This window comes from Hyperolius riggenbachi, chromosome 2, assembly GCF_040937935.1.
Source record: "Hyperolius riggenbachi isolate aHypRig1 chromosome 2, aHypRig1.pri, whole genome shotgun sequence".
In the NCBI taxonomy this organism is placed as follows: domain Eukaryota; kingdom Metazoa; phylum Chordata; class Amphibia; order Anura; family Hyperoliidae; genus Hyperolius; species Hyperolius riggenbachi.
Genome location: NC_090647.1, coordinates 229,301,874 through 229,318,179, shown reverse-complemented (window position 1 = coordinate 229,318,179; position 16,306 = coordinate 229,301,874). Strand labels below are relative to the sequence as shown.

At 41.0% G+C, this 16,306-nt stretch overlaps 1 protein-coding gene across 2 annotated transcripts in view; it reads right to left on the bottom strand.

Annotated features, from left to right (window-relative positions):
• LOC137546180 (pinopsin-like) overlaps positions 1 to 16,306 on the bottom strand; it is a 312,124-nt gene that overhangs the window by 50,198 nt on the left and 245,620 nt on the right. For both annotated transcript variants that reach the window (XM_068268278.1, XM_068268279.1), the window contains exon 3: positions 101 to 426. In XM_068268278.1, coding sequence (XP_068124379.1) covers positions 101 to 426 — 326 coding nt within the window. The remainder of the gene's footprint in view (positions 1 to 100; positions 427 to 16,306) is intronic.

Below are 16,306 nucleotides of genomic sequence, written 5' to 3'. Positions count from 1 at the left end.
CCAGGTTATTAGCATAAAAAGTTTTCTCAAAAACATAAGGCATAAACCATTAATGGGACTTTGAAACCTTTATTTGGGCATGTAAATTTGTTTTGCTTACCTGTTTCACAGCATACAGCAATCTGGTATAGCAATATAACATCACAAGAACTGGTAAGACCAAGCAGAAGATAAAAAGGCAGATGATATAGGAAACTGATTCAACAGATTCTGATGTCCACCGTACTGAACAGCTGGTCCCTGCTCCTTCCTGCCCATAACTGCTCCATCCAAGGAGAGGTGGCACTGTCCATATCAAGGAGTACAGCCAGGAGCTGCCCACAGCAATCAGGGCTTTTGAGAACCTTGGTCCTGCTTTGTTATATAAGGTCAGAGTAGTGTAGCGCTCATACGAAAGTATAGCCAACGAGATGAGTGACACAATACCTGTAAAGGAGAAAAAAAAAGCACTGTCAGTGCACTTTTAAGAGGGTAAACATGTAAACAACTATGAAGGTCCAAAGGGGATGTCAACCTGCCACCCTTCAACAATTTATCAATATAGCTTCTCATTTGTTTAACCAGTGTGTCCTCCTTAAAGGACACCAGAGCCGAAGCACATACGGGGAAAGCAGGCATGTATGGTGAGCCGTCGTGATTTCCATCCCCCTATCCCCATTCTCCTCTCAGCCCCTGCTTCTTCTAAATGGCCTCTGGCACCCTCTTCCATGTCGCCGAAGTCAGACATCACTGTGTCTGTGCTGCTCGTGTCACTATACATGCCCGTCCCCGTCCCCCCCCCCCCCCCCCCCCGTTTCTCATATGTGCTTTGGCTCTGGTATCCTTAGGGCTCTTTTCCACTATGAAATGCGATTGCGATCGTGATTGCATGATACATAGAAAATACAACAATACTTCTACCTAGCTACTCCTCCACCAATGTTGATAACTGCATCAAATTCAGGCTAGCCTAGCACCATTATTAGGGACACAAATACAAAAACCCATGATTTGGGGAGCCTGGGCCTTAGTTGTCACAGCATGCAGCATGCCTTTGCCTCTGATGTCCTAGGCAAGAGTGGAATTAGCTTTAGGAGTAGTTTAAAAAATGGGTTAAACTAAAAAAAAAAATCTGAATTTTATTTTAAAAGGTCTGCTTTAGATTGGTCAGTAGTTAAATGCATACATTATTTTTACTGATCTTATTGCAGCTCTTTTGGTTCATATAAGGAGGGAAAAAAACATATTCTTTTTTACTTTCTATTTACAATTAAACTTTACCGTTACAACTACATTACCTAAACCACATCCTAATTGAAAGAGCACCTGTTTTTGCGTCTTTTGATAACAAACAACACAGACTATATTAAAAAAAAACAAAAACAGGAAACAGAGAATGTGACAGAACACTCCAAAATAATAGCATATTGTGGTTTTAAAACATTTTTTTCTATAAAATATTATTTCACAAGCAAGAGGCAACAATGTAATTGCTTTGCACTGACATTTTCTGGTAGAACATATTTTTCTAAAATTGGGGTTATAGATACAAAAATAGAAAAGTGACGTGCAGAAGTGTGAAACAGAATAAGGAACTAGCAGAATGACAGGCTGACTCAGCAGATGAGAAGCAAAAGACACAGACATTCATAAACTAATTGGTTTTTGGTTATGCTGCAGGTATTTTCCTTTTGAGGCAGCCGGTCATTCTGCTAATTCGTTCTTTGCTGAGAAAAAGCCTTACATACAAGCACTCATCCTATCCTCTTTTTAAACATTTTTTAACATTTATAATCTTACGCCATCTTTTTTTATAAAAAAATGAAGTGATATATCACCTTTACTGAAAACATCACTTTGTCAATAATCCCCCATAAACAAGGCATATAATTCATTACTTGGCCTAAATCACTTAGGCAGGGCTCACAGTTAAAGCTGCATTCGCATGGTCACTGGTCATTTTCTAATGCTTAGAATGCACATTCATTCACTGTTGACAAACAATAGTTTAATTCAAAAACTCAGACCAAGTTTTTTTTCTGCAGACAGAAAATTAAAATTTGTTAGCAAGGCCATTGGTTTACAGGGGTTATCAGTTATGCATTTGCCCTCAGCACAAAAATGCCCACTAATAGGGCACGTGTGATCTTTGCCTAAAGCAAGGTTGTCAAACTCAAATACAAAAAGGGTCAAAATTGTACACTGGGACCTAGTCGTGGGCCAACCTTAATGTCTACTGGCCACCTTCTTTCCTTTTAAAGTTCCCAGTTGTCCAATGACCACCCTTCCCCCCGCCTACAACCCCTATACAGTTCCCTGGTGTCTAGTGGTCCTTCCTTCCCTATACAGTTCCCTGGTGTCTAGAGGCCCCCAACCTCCCCTATACAGTTCCCTAATGTTTAGTGCTTTCCTTCTACCTCCCTCATATGGCTTCCCTGGTGTTCTAGGGCTTCACCTCCAATATCGCTTTCCCTGGTGGTCTAGAGTGGGCCAAACATAGTGCAAAGTGGGGAACCCACTTGAGGGCCAAATGTAATGGCTCTGAGGGCCAGATTTGGCTTGCGGGCTGGAGTTTGACATATATGGCCTAAAGCTACATTTATAGGCATTGCAGTGTACCATCTACTTGCCAGATGTACAAACACCACACAGTGCATCCAAGAATATACTTGCACTGCTAGCACGATGTAATTATATTGTGATTGTGGATTCATATGGGCATGTTAAAGTGCAGAGGAATCTGTCGACATAAGAGGCATGCTGTGCGTTACTGAACGATGTGAGCATTTACAGTTACAGTGAAGCAAACTTTTCATTAACTGTATGCTTCACTCATACTGCATAATGCCCCCCCCCCCCATTGCGATCCTGCTTTTGTAGGGTATGCAATGCCATACCCCAATGTGAACTTAGGCTTGCAGCATTAAAGATGTGTTTCCTGACACAAAGCCAGGCATTCATTTACCTGAATATTTGTACAAGAAGCTCCATGAGCATGACAGGTGTAAGTACACCACTCATAGCGGCAAAGATATATCTTCACAGTATAGCTCCTGTATCAGACAGTGTGGACAGTTATGTCATACCTCAATTCCCCCTTTGTCTCTGGTGTGGGTGCAGTTGGATCAGATTGGTGAAAGGGTAGCGGGGCAGGAAATGACTCAGGCATTATAAGATTGTGCTTTGGAGGAGCATGGTAGCAATAATAATATTTTCAAACTACTATTATTATTTAGTATTTATATAGCGCCGACATTTTCCGCAGCGCACAATATAATCCATATATAGTCCTATGTATGTATCGTGTAATTTATGCATCATAGTCTAGGGCCAATTTTAGGGGGAAGCCAATTAACTGATCTGTATGTTTTTGGGATGTGGGAGGAAACCTGAGTGCCCGGAGGAAACCCGAACAGACACAGGGAGCACATACAAATTCCTTGCAGCTTTTGACCTGGCTGAGATTTGAACCGCGTGGGGACTCGGCGCTGCAAGGCAAAAGCGCTAACCACTATGAATATCTATATCACTAAGAATATTACTTTAGGCATGATACGAGTTGTGCTATCAACATAGTTCTGCTCATTTATGTTTTAAATTGTGTAATTTATTTTACTCTCCATTTCACATTTTGATTTGAAATTCGAAGTGCTGATCACACACAGCAGAAAAGGCAGAGAATGTTTCGTAGATAAGAGATAGCATTAAGAAATGTAGACATATCCTGATATTTTTTAAGCAGCAGGGACAACCATACTATCCCAGGAAAAAGACATACATAAGTAGATAAATACTTGTTCTGCTTACATAACATGTATTGTACTGTCTAGGTTTTGATTTCAGTGAATCATATATACAGTAGTATATAATGAAAAACTGTTCCTGGCATTTTCTATCTTTACTGCCTTTCACTGAAGCCAATCCTGATCTCATTTCCTATCTTACTCTTTTGTTTTCTCCTAGAAATTGCACTGTCATATCTAGCTTGCTTTGTAAACACATGTGAGCACAACATAGATTGTATTTCAGCAGATTCTGCAGAGGGGTCTGGTGTATTTCCCTTCTCAGCCTCCTGTAACAGCCCTTGGCTAATCAGAGAGGAGTAGGTATGTCTCGGGAGGGGTAACAAGCTTCCTTCTCCCTGGCAATGTACCAGAAAGGAGCTAGGCTGACAGATTGACAGTTTGGGACGATCATATTTTAACCAGTCACAGTCCCACTCGTGTTCGTGCGTAAAAATCTGAACTTTCTGTTAACAAAATATGGGGATGTTGATTTTGGCAGTAAATTGTTTATGACCCCTTTGGTTCCTGGCCTTTTATCAGCATTTTCTGTGATCTTCGGATCTGAGAATGTCTGAAGGGTAATGTAGTGAGAAAGCTAGGCCTGCTAGGAAGATGTAATGGGTTTATTGCTTCTCTCTACAGGGAAAGGTATTCCATGTTTCTGTGTTTCTTATGGAATACTTGGTAGTTTTTAAATGCCCCCTTGGCAGTTTCAAGTCATCCTGCTTTGTACAAACTGATTTTAGGGGAAACTCTATAAAAGTCGTTGAGCGCTTAATTCGTGGGAATGGCAAATGACATACTTCCGGCTACCTGTCACGGACAACAACACTTTCCCACATAATATCAAACAACTTTTACAACTGGAGGCCATGATGGCTGATGGCTCAATTGTTTTATACCTACTGGAAATGCTTGAAGATTTCGGCCAATGTGTAAAAACTTTGAGTTAGCCAACTGGAACAAGTAAATCCCAAAGGGCAGAGTAGAAGCAAGACAGAACATGATGTAATCTGTATACTTGTTTCAAGTGAAAGGAACATCACCCTAGTTGAGGGACAGTAATTGCAATTGCAGTCATCCTTTCAGCAAGTAGTGTCTTTTTTGACACATTATGAAAGAACAAAGCTAACATCTGAAGTCAATGAAAAAAGCTGCTGGCCAGTCATCAACTTAGATCACGAAGACAGCAAAAAACAAGCGCCAAACAACAATCAACAGTAAGGCTGTGTGAGGCCTGTTTATGTCTGTCAGGCTGATCTATAGTTTCTGGCAAGCTTGCATACAATATTCCCATCTCTAGTGAACAGCTTTCATGAAATAATTGATATTGTCAAAGAAATACGATGAAACACATTCTTAGAAATAAAGTTGTTGTGCACAAGACACATGGCAATTTTATGGTACTAACACCAAGGGAGCACCACATTGCATAGCCAATATATCCGGTAAGAGTATTTTACTTATACGGGCAATGGTTTTGGTCTTCCAGTTGGCTTCAGACCTGTGCCTGTGTCATTTTAAGAAATGTGTATGTTTCAGAAATATGCGTTTTCTTTTTGTTAACATAAATATACCTTTGCCTTTGCCCGTAAAAACAGACGGTTTACTTTCACGTTTGTCAAATAATTTTCTTAGTTGAAGTGTTATCTGTACCATATAAATAAACTCTAATACAGTTACTTCCTGCCTTAGGCAATACAGATTACCCTCAGTAATCGATATGGTGCAGTTATTCAGTAAAGAGTTACTGGGTAAGAAAAATAACATTCTAACAAAACTATATATCTACTACCTGTAAATGTCAAACGTTAGTTCCCTCAGGCTTTAAGGCATATAATTCTAAGTTTTTCTCTTGCATGACACATTAAATCAGCATTTTATAATCTTTATTTGTCACAGTGCAAGGAGATGCATTCACCCTCTCTTTCACAGTTTCCCTTTGGTGACCTATGTATCCAGGGTGTCTGCATCAGTAATAAATAAGCCAATTCAAGTAAACAGTGATTTGACACAGTTACGATGCACCCTCAATAAGTTTTGGTAGAATTCACCATGGCACCTTGCACGCTCTTTAGAAATTCAGTGGCCAATATTCAAGTCACTTTTTCTCTGAAGTTTTTGCTTGGTGATATTTTCTAACCTTATTAATAAAAGGCCTTTTAAAGAGACTCTGTAACAAAATTTTCAGCCTTATTTCTTCTATCCTATAAGTTCCTATACCTGTTCTAATGTGGTCTGTGTTACTGCAGCCTTTCCTACTTGCACAGTGGCTGTGTTATCTCTGTTATCAATAAATATCTCTAAGTAAGAGACCAGTGATCAAGTAAACACAATATAGATTGAAACAATAAACTAATAAAAAAAAAATATATAAAAATTATTATTCCATGCACCTTGCCAACAAATTTAATAAAGTATCAACAAGAATGAGAATTGGCTCTTGGGTGCATGAAAAAATATATATTAAGCTTTATTACAATACAATACACATATTAAACCTATTAAACCTATAAATACACTCCTCTATGTTATCTCTGTTATATGATCTAATCTTCTCTCTTCTGTCGGCTCTGTTGGCTGAAGCTGGAATGCGTGGAATGTGCTGCACTGCTTGTCATTGGCAGAAGCTATACACACCCTCTCCAAGCTCTGTATGAGAGACTGAGCTACTCTCAAGCCTATCACACTCTAGTTAGAAGCCATGTCTTTTTGTTTGTAAACACTGCCTAAAAATGGCAATTACAAGCCAGGATTGCAGCAGGGAGTGGCAGAAAAAGCACAGAGGGGCCCAGGAAAACATAATGAATAGAATGGTATGCTTTTTATTGTATGAATTTTAGAGTACAGATTCTCTTTAAGTCCCCAGCAAGCAAGAACATACTTTTTTAACAGTACTTTTTCAATTGCAGAGTGCTGAAATGTTATTTAAAACAAAAGATGAAAGTAAATTGAATAAGGGCCTTTGAAGGGAATTTTGAAATGTATTTGATGTAAATTTTTCAGTTTCTAAAATTAAATATCTGTTGTAATAAATAGAATGTGAGAAGCAAAACTACACCCTGTACACACTGATTCCCTGCAGTGCATGGACCATGTATTGTAAATCTGAAGGGCTCATTCCCACTGGAGAATTGCAGCCTATTGAAATCACTAGGCTTCTTCCGTACTTGCATAAGTCATAGAGACACGTCAGTATAAATTCGAAACGGGCCTTAATCTATGGCACTGTTTCTTACCTTCCTGAAGCACTGACAATGCTGTAAGCGTGTCCTTAAAATTGAGCAGCTGTGGCAATTACCAAGTCAGCAGTATTAATGTGCAAAGCAGAGGAGACTCTGAGAATGTTACCTTTTGGAGGGTGGAGGTTCTTGAAATCTATAGCTGGAACTACTTCTCTAAGCCATCAGTTTCTTAACTTCAGTCTTCAAGTACTTCCAATGGGTCACATTTTCAGTGTTCACTGCACAGGTAATTTATTAGCACTTTGAACTCTATAATTTCCACAGCACTCTTACCTCTACTACTATCTGAGACAGGCCTCAATTCACGGAGCATTATCAAACGTTTATCAAACACTTTATCAAACGTTTGATAATTTACCTCATGGGTAAAATCTCACTAAGGTGTTATATATTTGTTGAACGTTTTATCGGTAAAACATTCAATAAATATATAACACCTTAGTGAATTTAAAATGAGATTTTACCCATGAGGTAAATTATCAAACGTTTGATAAAGTGTTTGATAAACGTTTGATAATGCTCCGTGAATTGAGGCCACAGTCTGTAGGCAGTTTGTTCTTTTAGGTTAGCACTCACATAATCGCTCAGGCTTACAAACCCCTGGAATAGTTACTTGGTTTATAAGATATCTAGAGAAGTCTGAAGGCCCTTCCTGAAAAAAACAGAAAGACGCAGTGGCACCGGTATGCCCTGTATAATGAAGTAATTGATTACATCAAGTCACTTATGAATAGGTATGAAGGAGAGGTACTCACAAATATGGGTTGCAATACCAGCAACCACAGTATAACAGTATAGGGTGTTTGAGGAAAGCGCATACTCACCGGTGTCCTCTAGTCTTCTATGGGGTGGATGGGTCACACTCTATGAAGAACCATGGAGAGTTCCAAAGGAAATTAAAATATAGCCCCCCACCCCAAAAAGAAAGGTGGGGGGAGAATTATATACTCGGAGGAAAGAGGTGCCCCAAAAAAGATAATATTATTAGAAAGATAAGAGAGGTGGCTTACCTCAATAAAGAATGAAACTGGTAAACACATTTTTTAAAATAGTAGCCAGTTCCCTACCACATGTATGCATATTTACGCCCCTGGAAACTTCACTTGTGCAGCAGGGGCTTAATATGCATACTCTTTTTGCTACTGTTTTGCAATGCTACCGTTCATTTCTGCCACAATCCTGCCATTCCATGATTAGTGAATGGGATCAGCTTGATCCCAAACCGATCACAGTGCCTGTGATGAATGAGAGCCTGTGTCAGCAAGATGCAGGCTTTCATTCACAAAACCGAATGTACACAGCATTTCCATGTACTGTTTACAGTACTTGGAAACTAAGTGTAGCGTCATCTCGTGCCCAAAAAGTAAAAATGCACCCACACTATTATAATGTATACATGTTTGTTAATTTTTAACCACTTTCACCCCTACCCTGTAGCTCTCAAAAAAAAAATTGTAAAAAAAAATAAAAAATGACATAAATAAAAATTAAATAAAAGCTTGTAGTTATTGATATCCTTTAGATTGTGAGTTCGCAAGGTCAGGGCTCTCTCACCCTTTTGTGCCTTGGAATTTGTTATTTTATTTTATTGCTTGCACTCTGTTATACATTTTATTCATGTTATACCTGTCTTTATAATCACCAGTTCTGTATTTTATACCTGTGTCCATATTTGATGTATATCATTGTCTGTATCATTATGTACCCCTTGTTGTTCTCCTACTTTGTACAGCACCATGGAATTTATTGGCGCTTTATAAATCACCAATAATAATATAGTTTAAAAACCACTAAACATAAAAAATACATGTATTTCCAAATAAAATATTGACGCCATACATTGTGCTAGGGACACAATTTAAACACTGTAATGACCAGGACACATGGGCAAATAAATGGTGGGGGTTTTATCTATTGTAGCACAATTTTAAAACTATAATGGCTGAAAACTTAGAAATAATGATTTGTTTCTTTTTTTCTTATTATTCCCTTTAACATGTGTATTATAAAATAATTTTTAGATAAAAGTACCATCCAAAGAAAGCCTAATTTGTGGCGAATAAAACAATTTATAGATCATTTTGATGTGATATTGGTAAGTAATGATAAAATTATTGGCAAATGAATGAGAGGAGCGTGATGTTAAAATCGTTATAGTTTTTAAGGGGAAAAAAAAACCTGTGGTTGGGAAGAGGTCAAATACTTAAAAGACCACGCATAGCTACATGCGATCCACAAATTTGTAAGACACGGTCATTGGCAAAGACCCACAAAATGACATGCTTACCCCATGAATGTTGCATTCTTCATTGAGGTAAGCAATCTTAATTACCTTTTAGACAATTTTTAATAATTTTATATTTTGGTTGTGCTTCTCTTTTAATACCTTGCAATATTTAGGCAAAATCACCCTACAGTAGAAAATTCCAGTACACTGAGATGGATGATAACAGTTGTATTATATATGTGAACAAGAATGAGGGAACGGGAAAAAACAGAGAGAGTCACATGCTTATGCATGCTTCACATTGTTTATCTTTGGATCTATAAATAGTGTTTTTAAATTTATGGTAAAATTCACAGAATTTTAAGCTCATAGGGATATGCTTGTAACTCCAAGGAAGCAAAAAAAAAAATGCACATGAAGATTAATGAGATGGATATGAATTCTGAGAATGCAGACTATTTTTGGTTAGGGTGGAAGACATGAAGCATACTTCATTAGACTGGGAGATTCAAAAGAATAACTTTATACATTATAGCCCCTGAACACCAAGGCATTGTGAATGATAACAAAAATGATGATGCCCCTTAATTCCATTGTTCTTTAATCCCTGGAAAAGCTAAAAAAAGAAGGTATAATCTGCATTTGACACCTTAGATACACACACACACACACACACACATACGGTGTGTGTGTGTGTGTGCGCGTGTGTGTGTGCGCATGTGCGTTGTTAAAGAGAATCTGTATTCACAAAATGAAGTATAAACAAACATCCCTGTCTGTTTGGGGTCATCTCCTAGCCCCCTCTGTAATATTTTTGCTGCTCTTCGCTGCAATAAAGAGGGTAAAAAAACTGTTTTATAAACTGTTTTGTAAACAGAAAAGATGGCCACCAAAACAAGAAGTACATCAGCAGAGCAGTGAACTCAGGTAATACACAGTGAGTACACAGAGAATTCAGTGAGTTGCACATTGAATTCAGTCTCCAGAGGTTATGTGCAAGTTTTAAAAAAAAAGCTCTCTGTGTCAATGAAGCATGACAAGCTGTATCTTCATAACCTGGAGTCTCGTGTCAGCCCGACAGGCAGCTTCCTCCTCAGCCAGCTATTCTTTGCTCAGTTTATCAGTCTGTGTTTATCAGCCTCACAGATAGCAGTCAAGCTGACAGTGAGAGCAGGGACATTGTCTATGAGGAATAAACATCACAGGAGCACTGGAGGGACTTGGAACGAGTTAACTTGTTCACATTACTGAAGAGTTGGCAGCCTTCCAGACACAAGCGACAAATCCGACAGGGGAAAGATAAGTTGATTTATTACAGAGATAGTGCAAGTAGAAAGTGCTGCAGTAAGGCAGAGCACAATGGAACAGCCTTTGGAACTTGTAGGATAGGAGAAATACTGCTAACATTTTTGTTACAGAGTCTCTTTAATCATTACTGGTAGATAGTTAGTTAAATAGTTAAATGTAAATCTTATTTAGTTGACTGATGCAGCCAATCTATTATTTCTAAGAAGCGACTGGCACCCAGGGAGGAACACAGACTTATTGTTAGTGATGATCACAATGAGTTAATCTCGCCTACACAAAATTTTGCATGACATTTCACAACTGAAATTCAAATTAATTTGCGTAATCTATTTGTGAATTTTACATGTTACGTGAAATTACGAATACGGCAGTCATAAATAAATTTACCCATAAATTGCGAAAAAAAAACTTTTGTGCACAGGAAAATGGTTAAAAGGAATAGAGGGAATAGTGGGATCCAGTAAAATAAGACATTGCCATAATTTTGGACTGGACACTTTTTGCTCAAATGTAAATAAAAGCTGAGAAATGTTAGGTTTTTTTTTTACAATAATGCCTCTTGTACATCATCTTATTCTCTTTTGGGAGACATCTATGTCATTTCCCATTAAAAAATTACTTGCTGGTTGAATAAAACTAACTTTAAAGAGGAACTCCAGCCTAAACAAACATACTGTCATTAAGTTACATTAGTTATGTTAATTAAAATAAACAGGTAATATAATCTCTCACCCACGCTATTTTAAAAGAACAGGCAAATGTTTGATTTCATGATGGCAGCCAACTTTTGGTTGAAAGGAGGAGACCGGGAGCATGAGACACAGTTCCAACTGTCCCGTGTCCTGAGCACCTCTCCCAGTTGCTAGGCAACATGAACAACAACATAGGAAATCCCATCATGCTCTGCACAGCATCAGGGAAAAAAAGCCCGGGCTTTTTTTCTTTGATGGGTGGAGCTTAGCTAAAAATGCAGCTAAAAATGATGCTTTGGTAAGAAAAACAAAGTTCTGATGCTGTGAAACTGTTAAAGAAACACCAAGCCTTTTCATTTCTGCTGAGTAGATTTTTAGTCCGGAGGTTCACTTTAAGTCAAAATTTGCCAGTGGTTTGAATAATTATGGGCAGCGCTGTATATTACTTGGGGAGTATGAACATTGTAAAGCTTGCTATGGATTCCATTACACCTATGCATTCAGCATATGGAAGCCAGGACTGCTGAAAACAAATAGTGGTGATGGGGTCCTAGAGTAAGTATGTGTGTTGGGGAGGGGTAGAAGAGGGAGGGAGCAGCCATTTGAAAGTGGAGGGAAGACCTCCCTTTTCATACCTTTGCAGGGAGATAGGAGATAATAAGCAATGCAATGGGCAATGCAGATTAAGTTTTTTTTTTTTAAGTAATTACATTCAGTTGCTTTTGATATGTTGCTAAGTGTAATTCTTGATTAATTGCATCGCTAAAATGAGATAAGACCACTCATCAATGTGTGAATTTTGAAATCAAAAGTCAGAAGTACTTTATTTTTTATCCTGCAATAGATATATGAATCCAAGTGTTATAGTAGCTATGCTGGTAAATTGATATCCCTTAGACAATACAATACAGAGGCAATACAAGTATAAAGTTAAAAAGGTATAAAATGAGGGGCAAGGGTGGACTTACCTCCCCGACAAAAACACAACTATTGTATAAGATCAAGAATAATGGTATTTATTCTTACTCCAAAAACAGTTTGCAACGCCTTTCACAGGTCTCAAGCCCGGTTCTTCAAGCAAAAACACACAAGTAGCAACTTTCAAGTTGTGCACGCAGTGCAGTTTCTAGGCTAAAATGCACCCAGGGCGAGTGTGTAAAAATTGCGCCCCCCCCCCAAGCAAGGTATGGGTGCCCGCAGTATAGGTTAGCCAGGTCTAGTTGCACTTAGTATAGGTCCCCCCAATATAGGTAGCCAAGAATAGGTACCCCAGTATAGGTAGCCAGGCATAGGTGAGCCAGTATAGTTGCCCCCGCTATAGGTTAGCCAGGTAGGTGCCTCCAGTATAGGTAACCAGTATAGTTGCCCCCAGTATAGGTTAGATAGGCCGGCGCCCCCGGTATAAGTTAGATAGGTAGGTGCCCCAGTACAGGTTAGATAGGTGGGTGCCTCTAATATAGGTAGCCAGAATAGTTGCCCCCAGCATAGGTTAGATAGGTAGGTGCCCCCAGTATAGGTTATTTAGGTAGGTGCCTGCAATATAGGTAGCCAGTATAGTTGCCACCTGTATAGGCTAGCTAGGTAGGTGCCCCCAATACAGATTAGATAAGTGCCCCCAGCGTAGGTTAGATCGGTAGCTGCTCCTCAGTGTAGGTTAGATTAGGTAGCTGCCCCCAGTGTAGGTTAGATAGGTAGCTGCCCCCCAGTGTAGGTTAGATAGGTAGCTGCCCCCCCAGCGTAGGTTAGATTAGGTAGCTGCCCCCAGTATAGGTTAGATTGGTAGCTGCCCCCCAGTGTAGGTTAGATAGGTAGCTTCCCCCCAGTGTAGGTTAGATTAGGTAGGTGCCCCCCAGTACAGGTTAGATAGGTAGCTGCCCCCCAGCGTAGGTTAGATTAGGTAGCTGCCCCCCAGTATAGATTAGATAGGTAGCTGCCCCCCAGTGTAGGTTAGATAGGTAGCTGCCCCCCAGTGTAGGTTAGATAGGTAGCTTCCCCCCAGTGTAGGTTAGATTAGGTAGGTGCCCCTCAGTATAGGTTAGATAGGTTGCTGCCCCCCAGCGTAGGTTAGATTAGGTAGCTGCCCCCCAGTATAGGTTAGATAGGTAGCTGCCCCCCAGTGTAGGTTAGATAGGTAGCTGCCCCCCAGTGTAGGTTAGATAGGTAGCTGCTCCCCAGTGTAGGTTAGATAGGTAGCTGCCCCCCAGTGTAGGTTAGATTAGGTAGGTGCCCCCCAGTATAGTTTAGATAGGTAGGTGCTCCCCAGCATAGGTTAGATTAGGTAGGTGCCCCTCAGTATAGTTTAGATAGGTAGCTGCCCCCCAGTATAGGTTAGATTAGGTAGCTTCCCCCCAGTATAGGTTAGATTAGGTAGGTGCCCCCCAGTATAGGTTAGATTAGGTAGTTGCCCCCCAGTATAGGTTAGATTAGGTAGCTGCCCCCCAGTACAGGTTAGATTAGGTAGCTGCCCCCCAGCGTAGGTTAGATTAAGTAGGTGCCCCCCAGTGTAGGTTAGATTAAGTAGGTGCTAGGTAGCTGCCCCCCAGCGTAGGTTAGATTAAGTAGGTGCCCCCCAGTGTAGGTTAGATTAGGTAGGTGCCCCCCAGTATAGGTTAGATAGGTAGGTGCCCCCCAGCGTAGGTTAGATTAGGTAGCTGCCCCCCAGTATAGGTTAGATTAGGTAGTTGCCCCCCAGCGTAGGTTAGATTAGGTAGCTGCCCCCCAGCGTAGGTTAGATTAGGTAGCTGCCCCCCAGTATAGGTTAGATTAGGTAGCTGCCCCCCAGTATAGGTTAGATTAGGTAGCTGCCCCCCAGCGTAGGTTAGATTAGGTAGCTGCCCCCCAGTGTATGTTAGATTAGGTAGGTGCCCCCCAGTATAGGTTAGATAGGTAGCTGCCCCCCAGGATAGGTTAGATAGGTAGCTGCCCCCCAGCGTAGGTTAGATTAGGTAGGTGCCCCCCAGGGTAGGTTAGATAGGTAGCTGCCCCCCAGGATAGGTTAGATAGGTTGCTGCCCCCCAGGATAGGTTAGATTAGGTAGGTGCCCCCCAGGGCAGGTTAGATAGGTAGCTGTCCCCCATAATGGAGGGGGGAGCCGGAGCCGCGGGGAGGGCAGCCCGACCTCTCCCTCCCTCTCCTGGGCCGCCCTCCGTGCTCCCCCCTCAGATGCAGACCGAGCAGCAGCAGCCAGGGAGGGAGCGCTGTATACAACATACCTTCCTGCGTTCCAAGCGCTGCTCTCTCGCCGCCGGTCTCTTCCTCTCTGCCTATACGATGACACACACGCTGGTTCCGGCTAAACAGGATATACAGCGCTCCCTCCCTGGCTGCTGCTGCTCGGTCTGCAACTGAGGGGGGAGCACGGAGGGCGGCCCAGGAGAGGGAGGGAGAGGTCGGGCTGCCCTCCGCGCGGCTCCGGCTCCCCCCTCCATTTCAGCGCCCACCTCCCAACAGCGCCCCGGGCGGCGGCACGGGCCGCACGGCCCTAAAAACGGGCCTGTGTGCACGTTAGTGAAGCGCCTCTGTTTCTGTTTCAGTCCACCCTTGATCCCTCATTTTATACCTTTTTAACTTGATATTCTGTTGGCACCTCTGTATTGTAATTTCTAAGTGGTAATTATCCACGTGGTAGATGGGTGTGACCACTCTTCTTTCTTGTTCTACGGAGAGCGATCTTAGCCTGAGTGGGGACAGGCCTAATCTTCCCTCTTGCTTTTGGTGTGGTTGCCTGGTACTTGTGAGTACTATTCACTACATACCATATTTACATTGTATTCTCAATAATAAACGATCGGGGGCTCTCAATTGTCTATCTTCTTGTTTTACATATCTACTGGTAAATTTATATGTTTAGAGTTTCCAGTAAAAAAAATAGAACTATAAATACAGTATTAATGCGGCCAGGAAGTTAAAAAGATCACATGAATACTAAGAGATCTCGCTTGGTTTAATTTAAGGTGAAGGTTAAGCCTATAAACAGTAGAATTGCACTACTAGTCCATGCTGTATTTTAATAATTTTTTGCTTAAATTAAGTTTTTTGTTTTTTATTTTATTAATCATAAAGCTGTAATTCTGGTGCAGAGCCGTGACGAGGTCCTCCAGCACCCAAGGCTGAGACACCAAAGTGCATCCCTCCCACCCCAGCCGTCACTGGTTGCTATTAGACTAAGAGGTGCCCCAGGTCCCCCAACACCTTAATCTCTAGTTATCTGGCTTGCAGTCACTGCCATGTATCCCCTTTTCTTATTTCTCTCTGCTTCAAACAAAATAGGGGAATGATAGCTGAGTGAGTTGTGCGCCCCTTCATACACTGCGCCCTGAGGCTGGAGCCTCTCTTGCCTCTGCCTCGGCCCGGCCCTGTTCTGGTGTTCTAAGCGATTAAAATGTTTAAAAATATGTATTTACACCATTTTAAAGCTACCACTTTTAGCTGTTATGATATTAAAATTCTTGATTGTAAAATAATTATATATTGTTCATGGTTATACAAAGGAAAAGTGTTTTTTTTTGTTTTAAAGTAATAGCATCCTTATACTTAAATGTACCTGATAGTGTTCAGAACATCCTGATATAGAGCCATGATTAATAATGCAATATAATTGAATTACTGGTTTTAGCCTCATTTTATATATATTGCCATTTTACCCCTAGCATGTGCAGTATGAGAAATTATACTGCTCCTATACTGATAACAAACTAGCTGCAAGGTATGCTGATAGAGGCAAAACTTCCCATTGATTTTAGCTTTCTTTCCCTTCCCTTCTTCCTATTTTTTTTTTTTGACACATGCAGTGGCGTAACACTCACACCCGCAGCCCCTACCATTGCTGGAGGACCCGGTTTAACACGTGGATGGGCCCAGAAAATAATATATGTATTTTGAACCAGCCAGGCACAGGGTTGTCCTGAGCTTGGGTGGACACTAGGACCGCACCCACAGACAGTGCAATCCTGGCAGACTTGGGCTGGGGCAATGCTCCTTCCTGATTCACTGCCCCGCTCCTGCAAACATGACTCCCATCCTGTGGAGAAGGCACGGGTGCTGCCATTGTGACACAGCTGGCCTATGGCT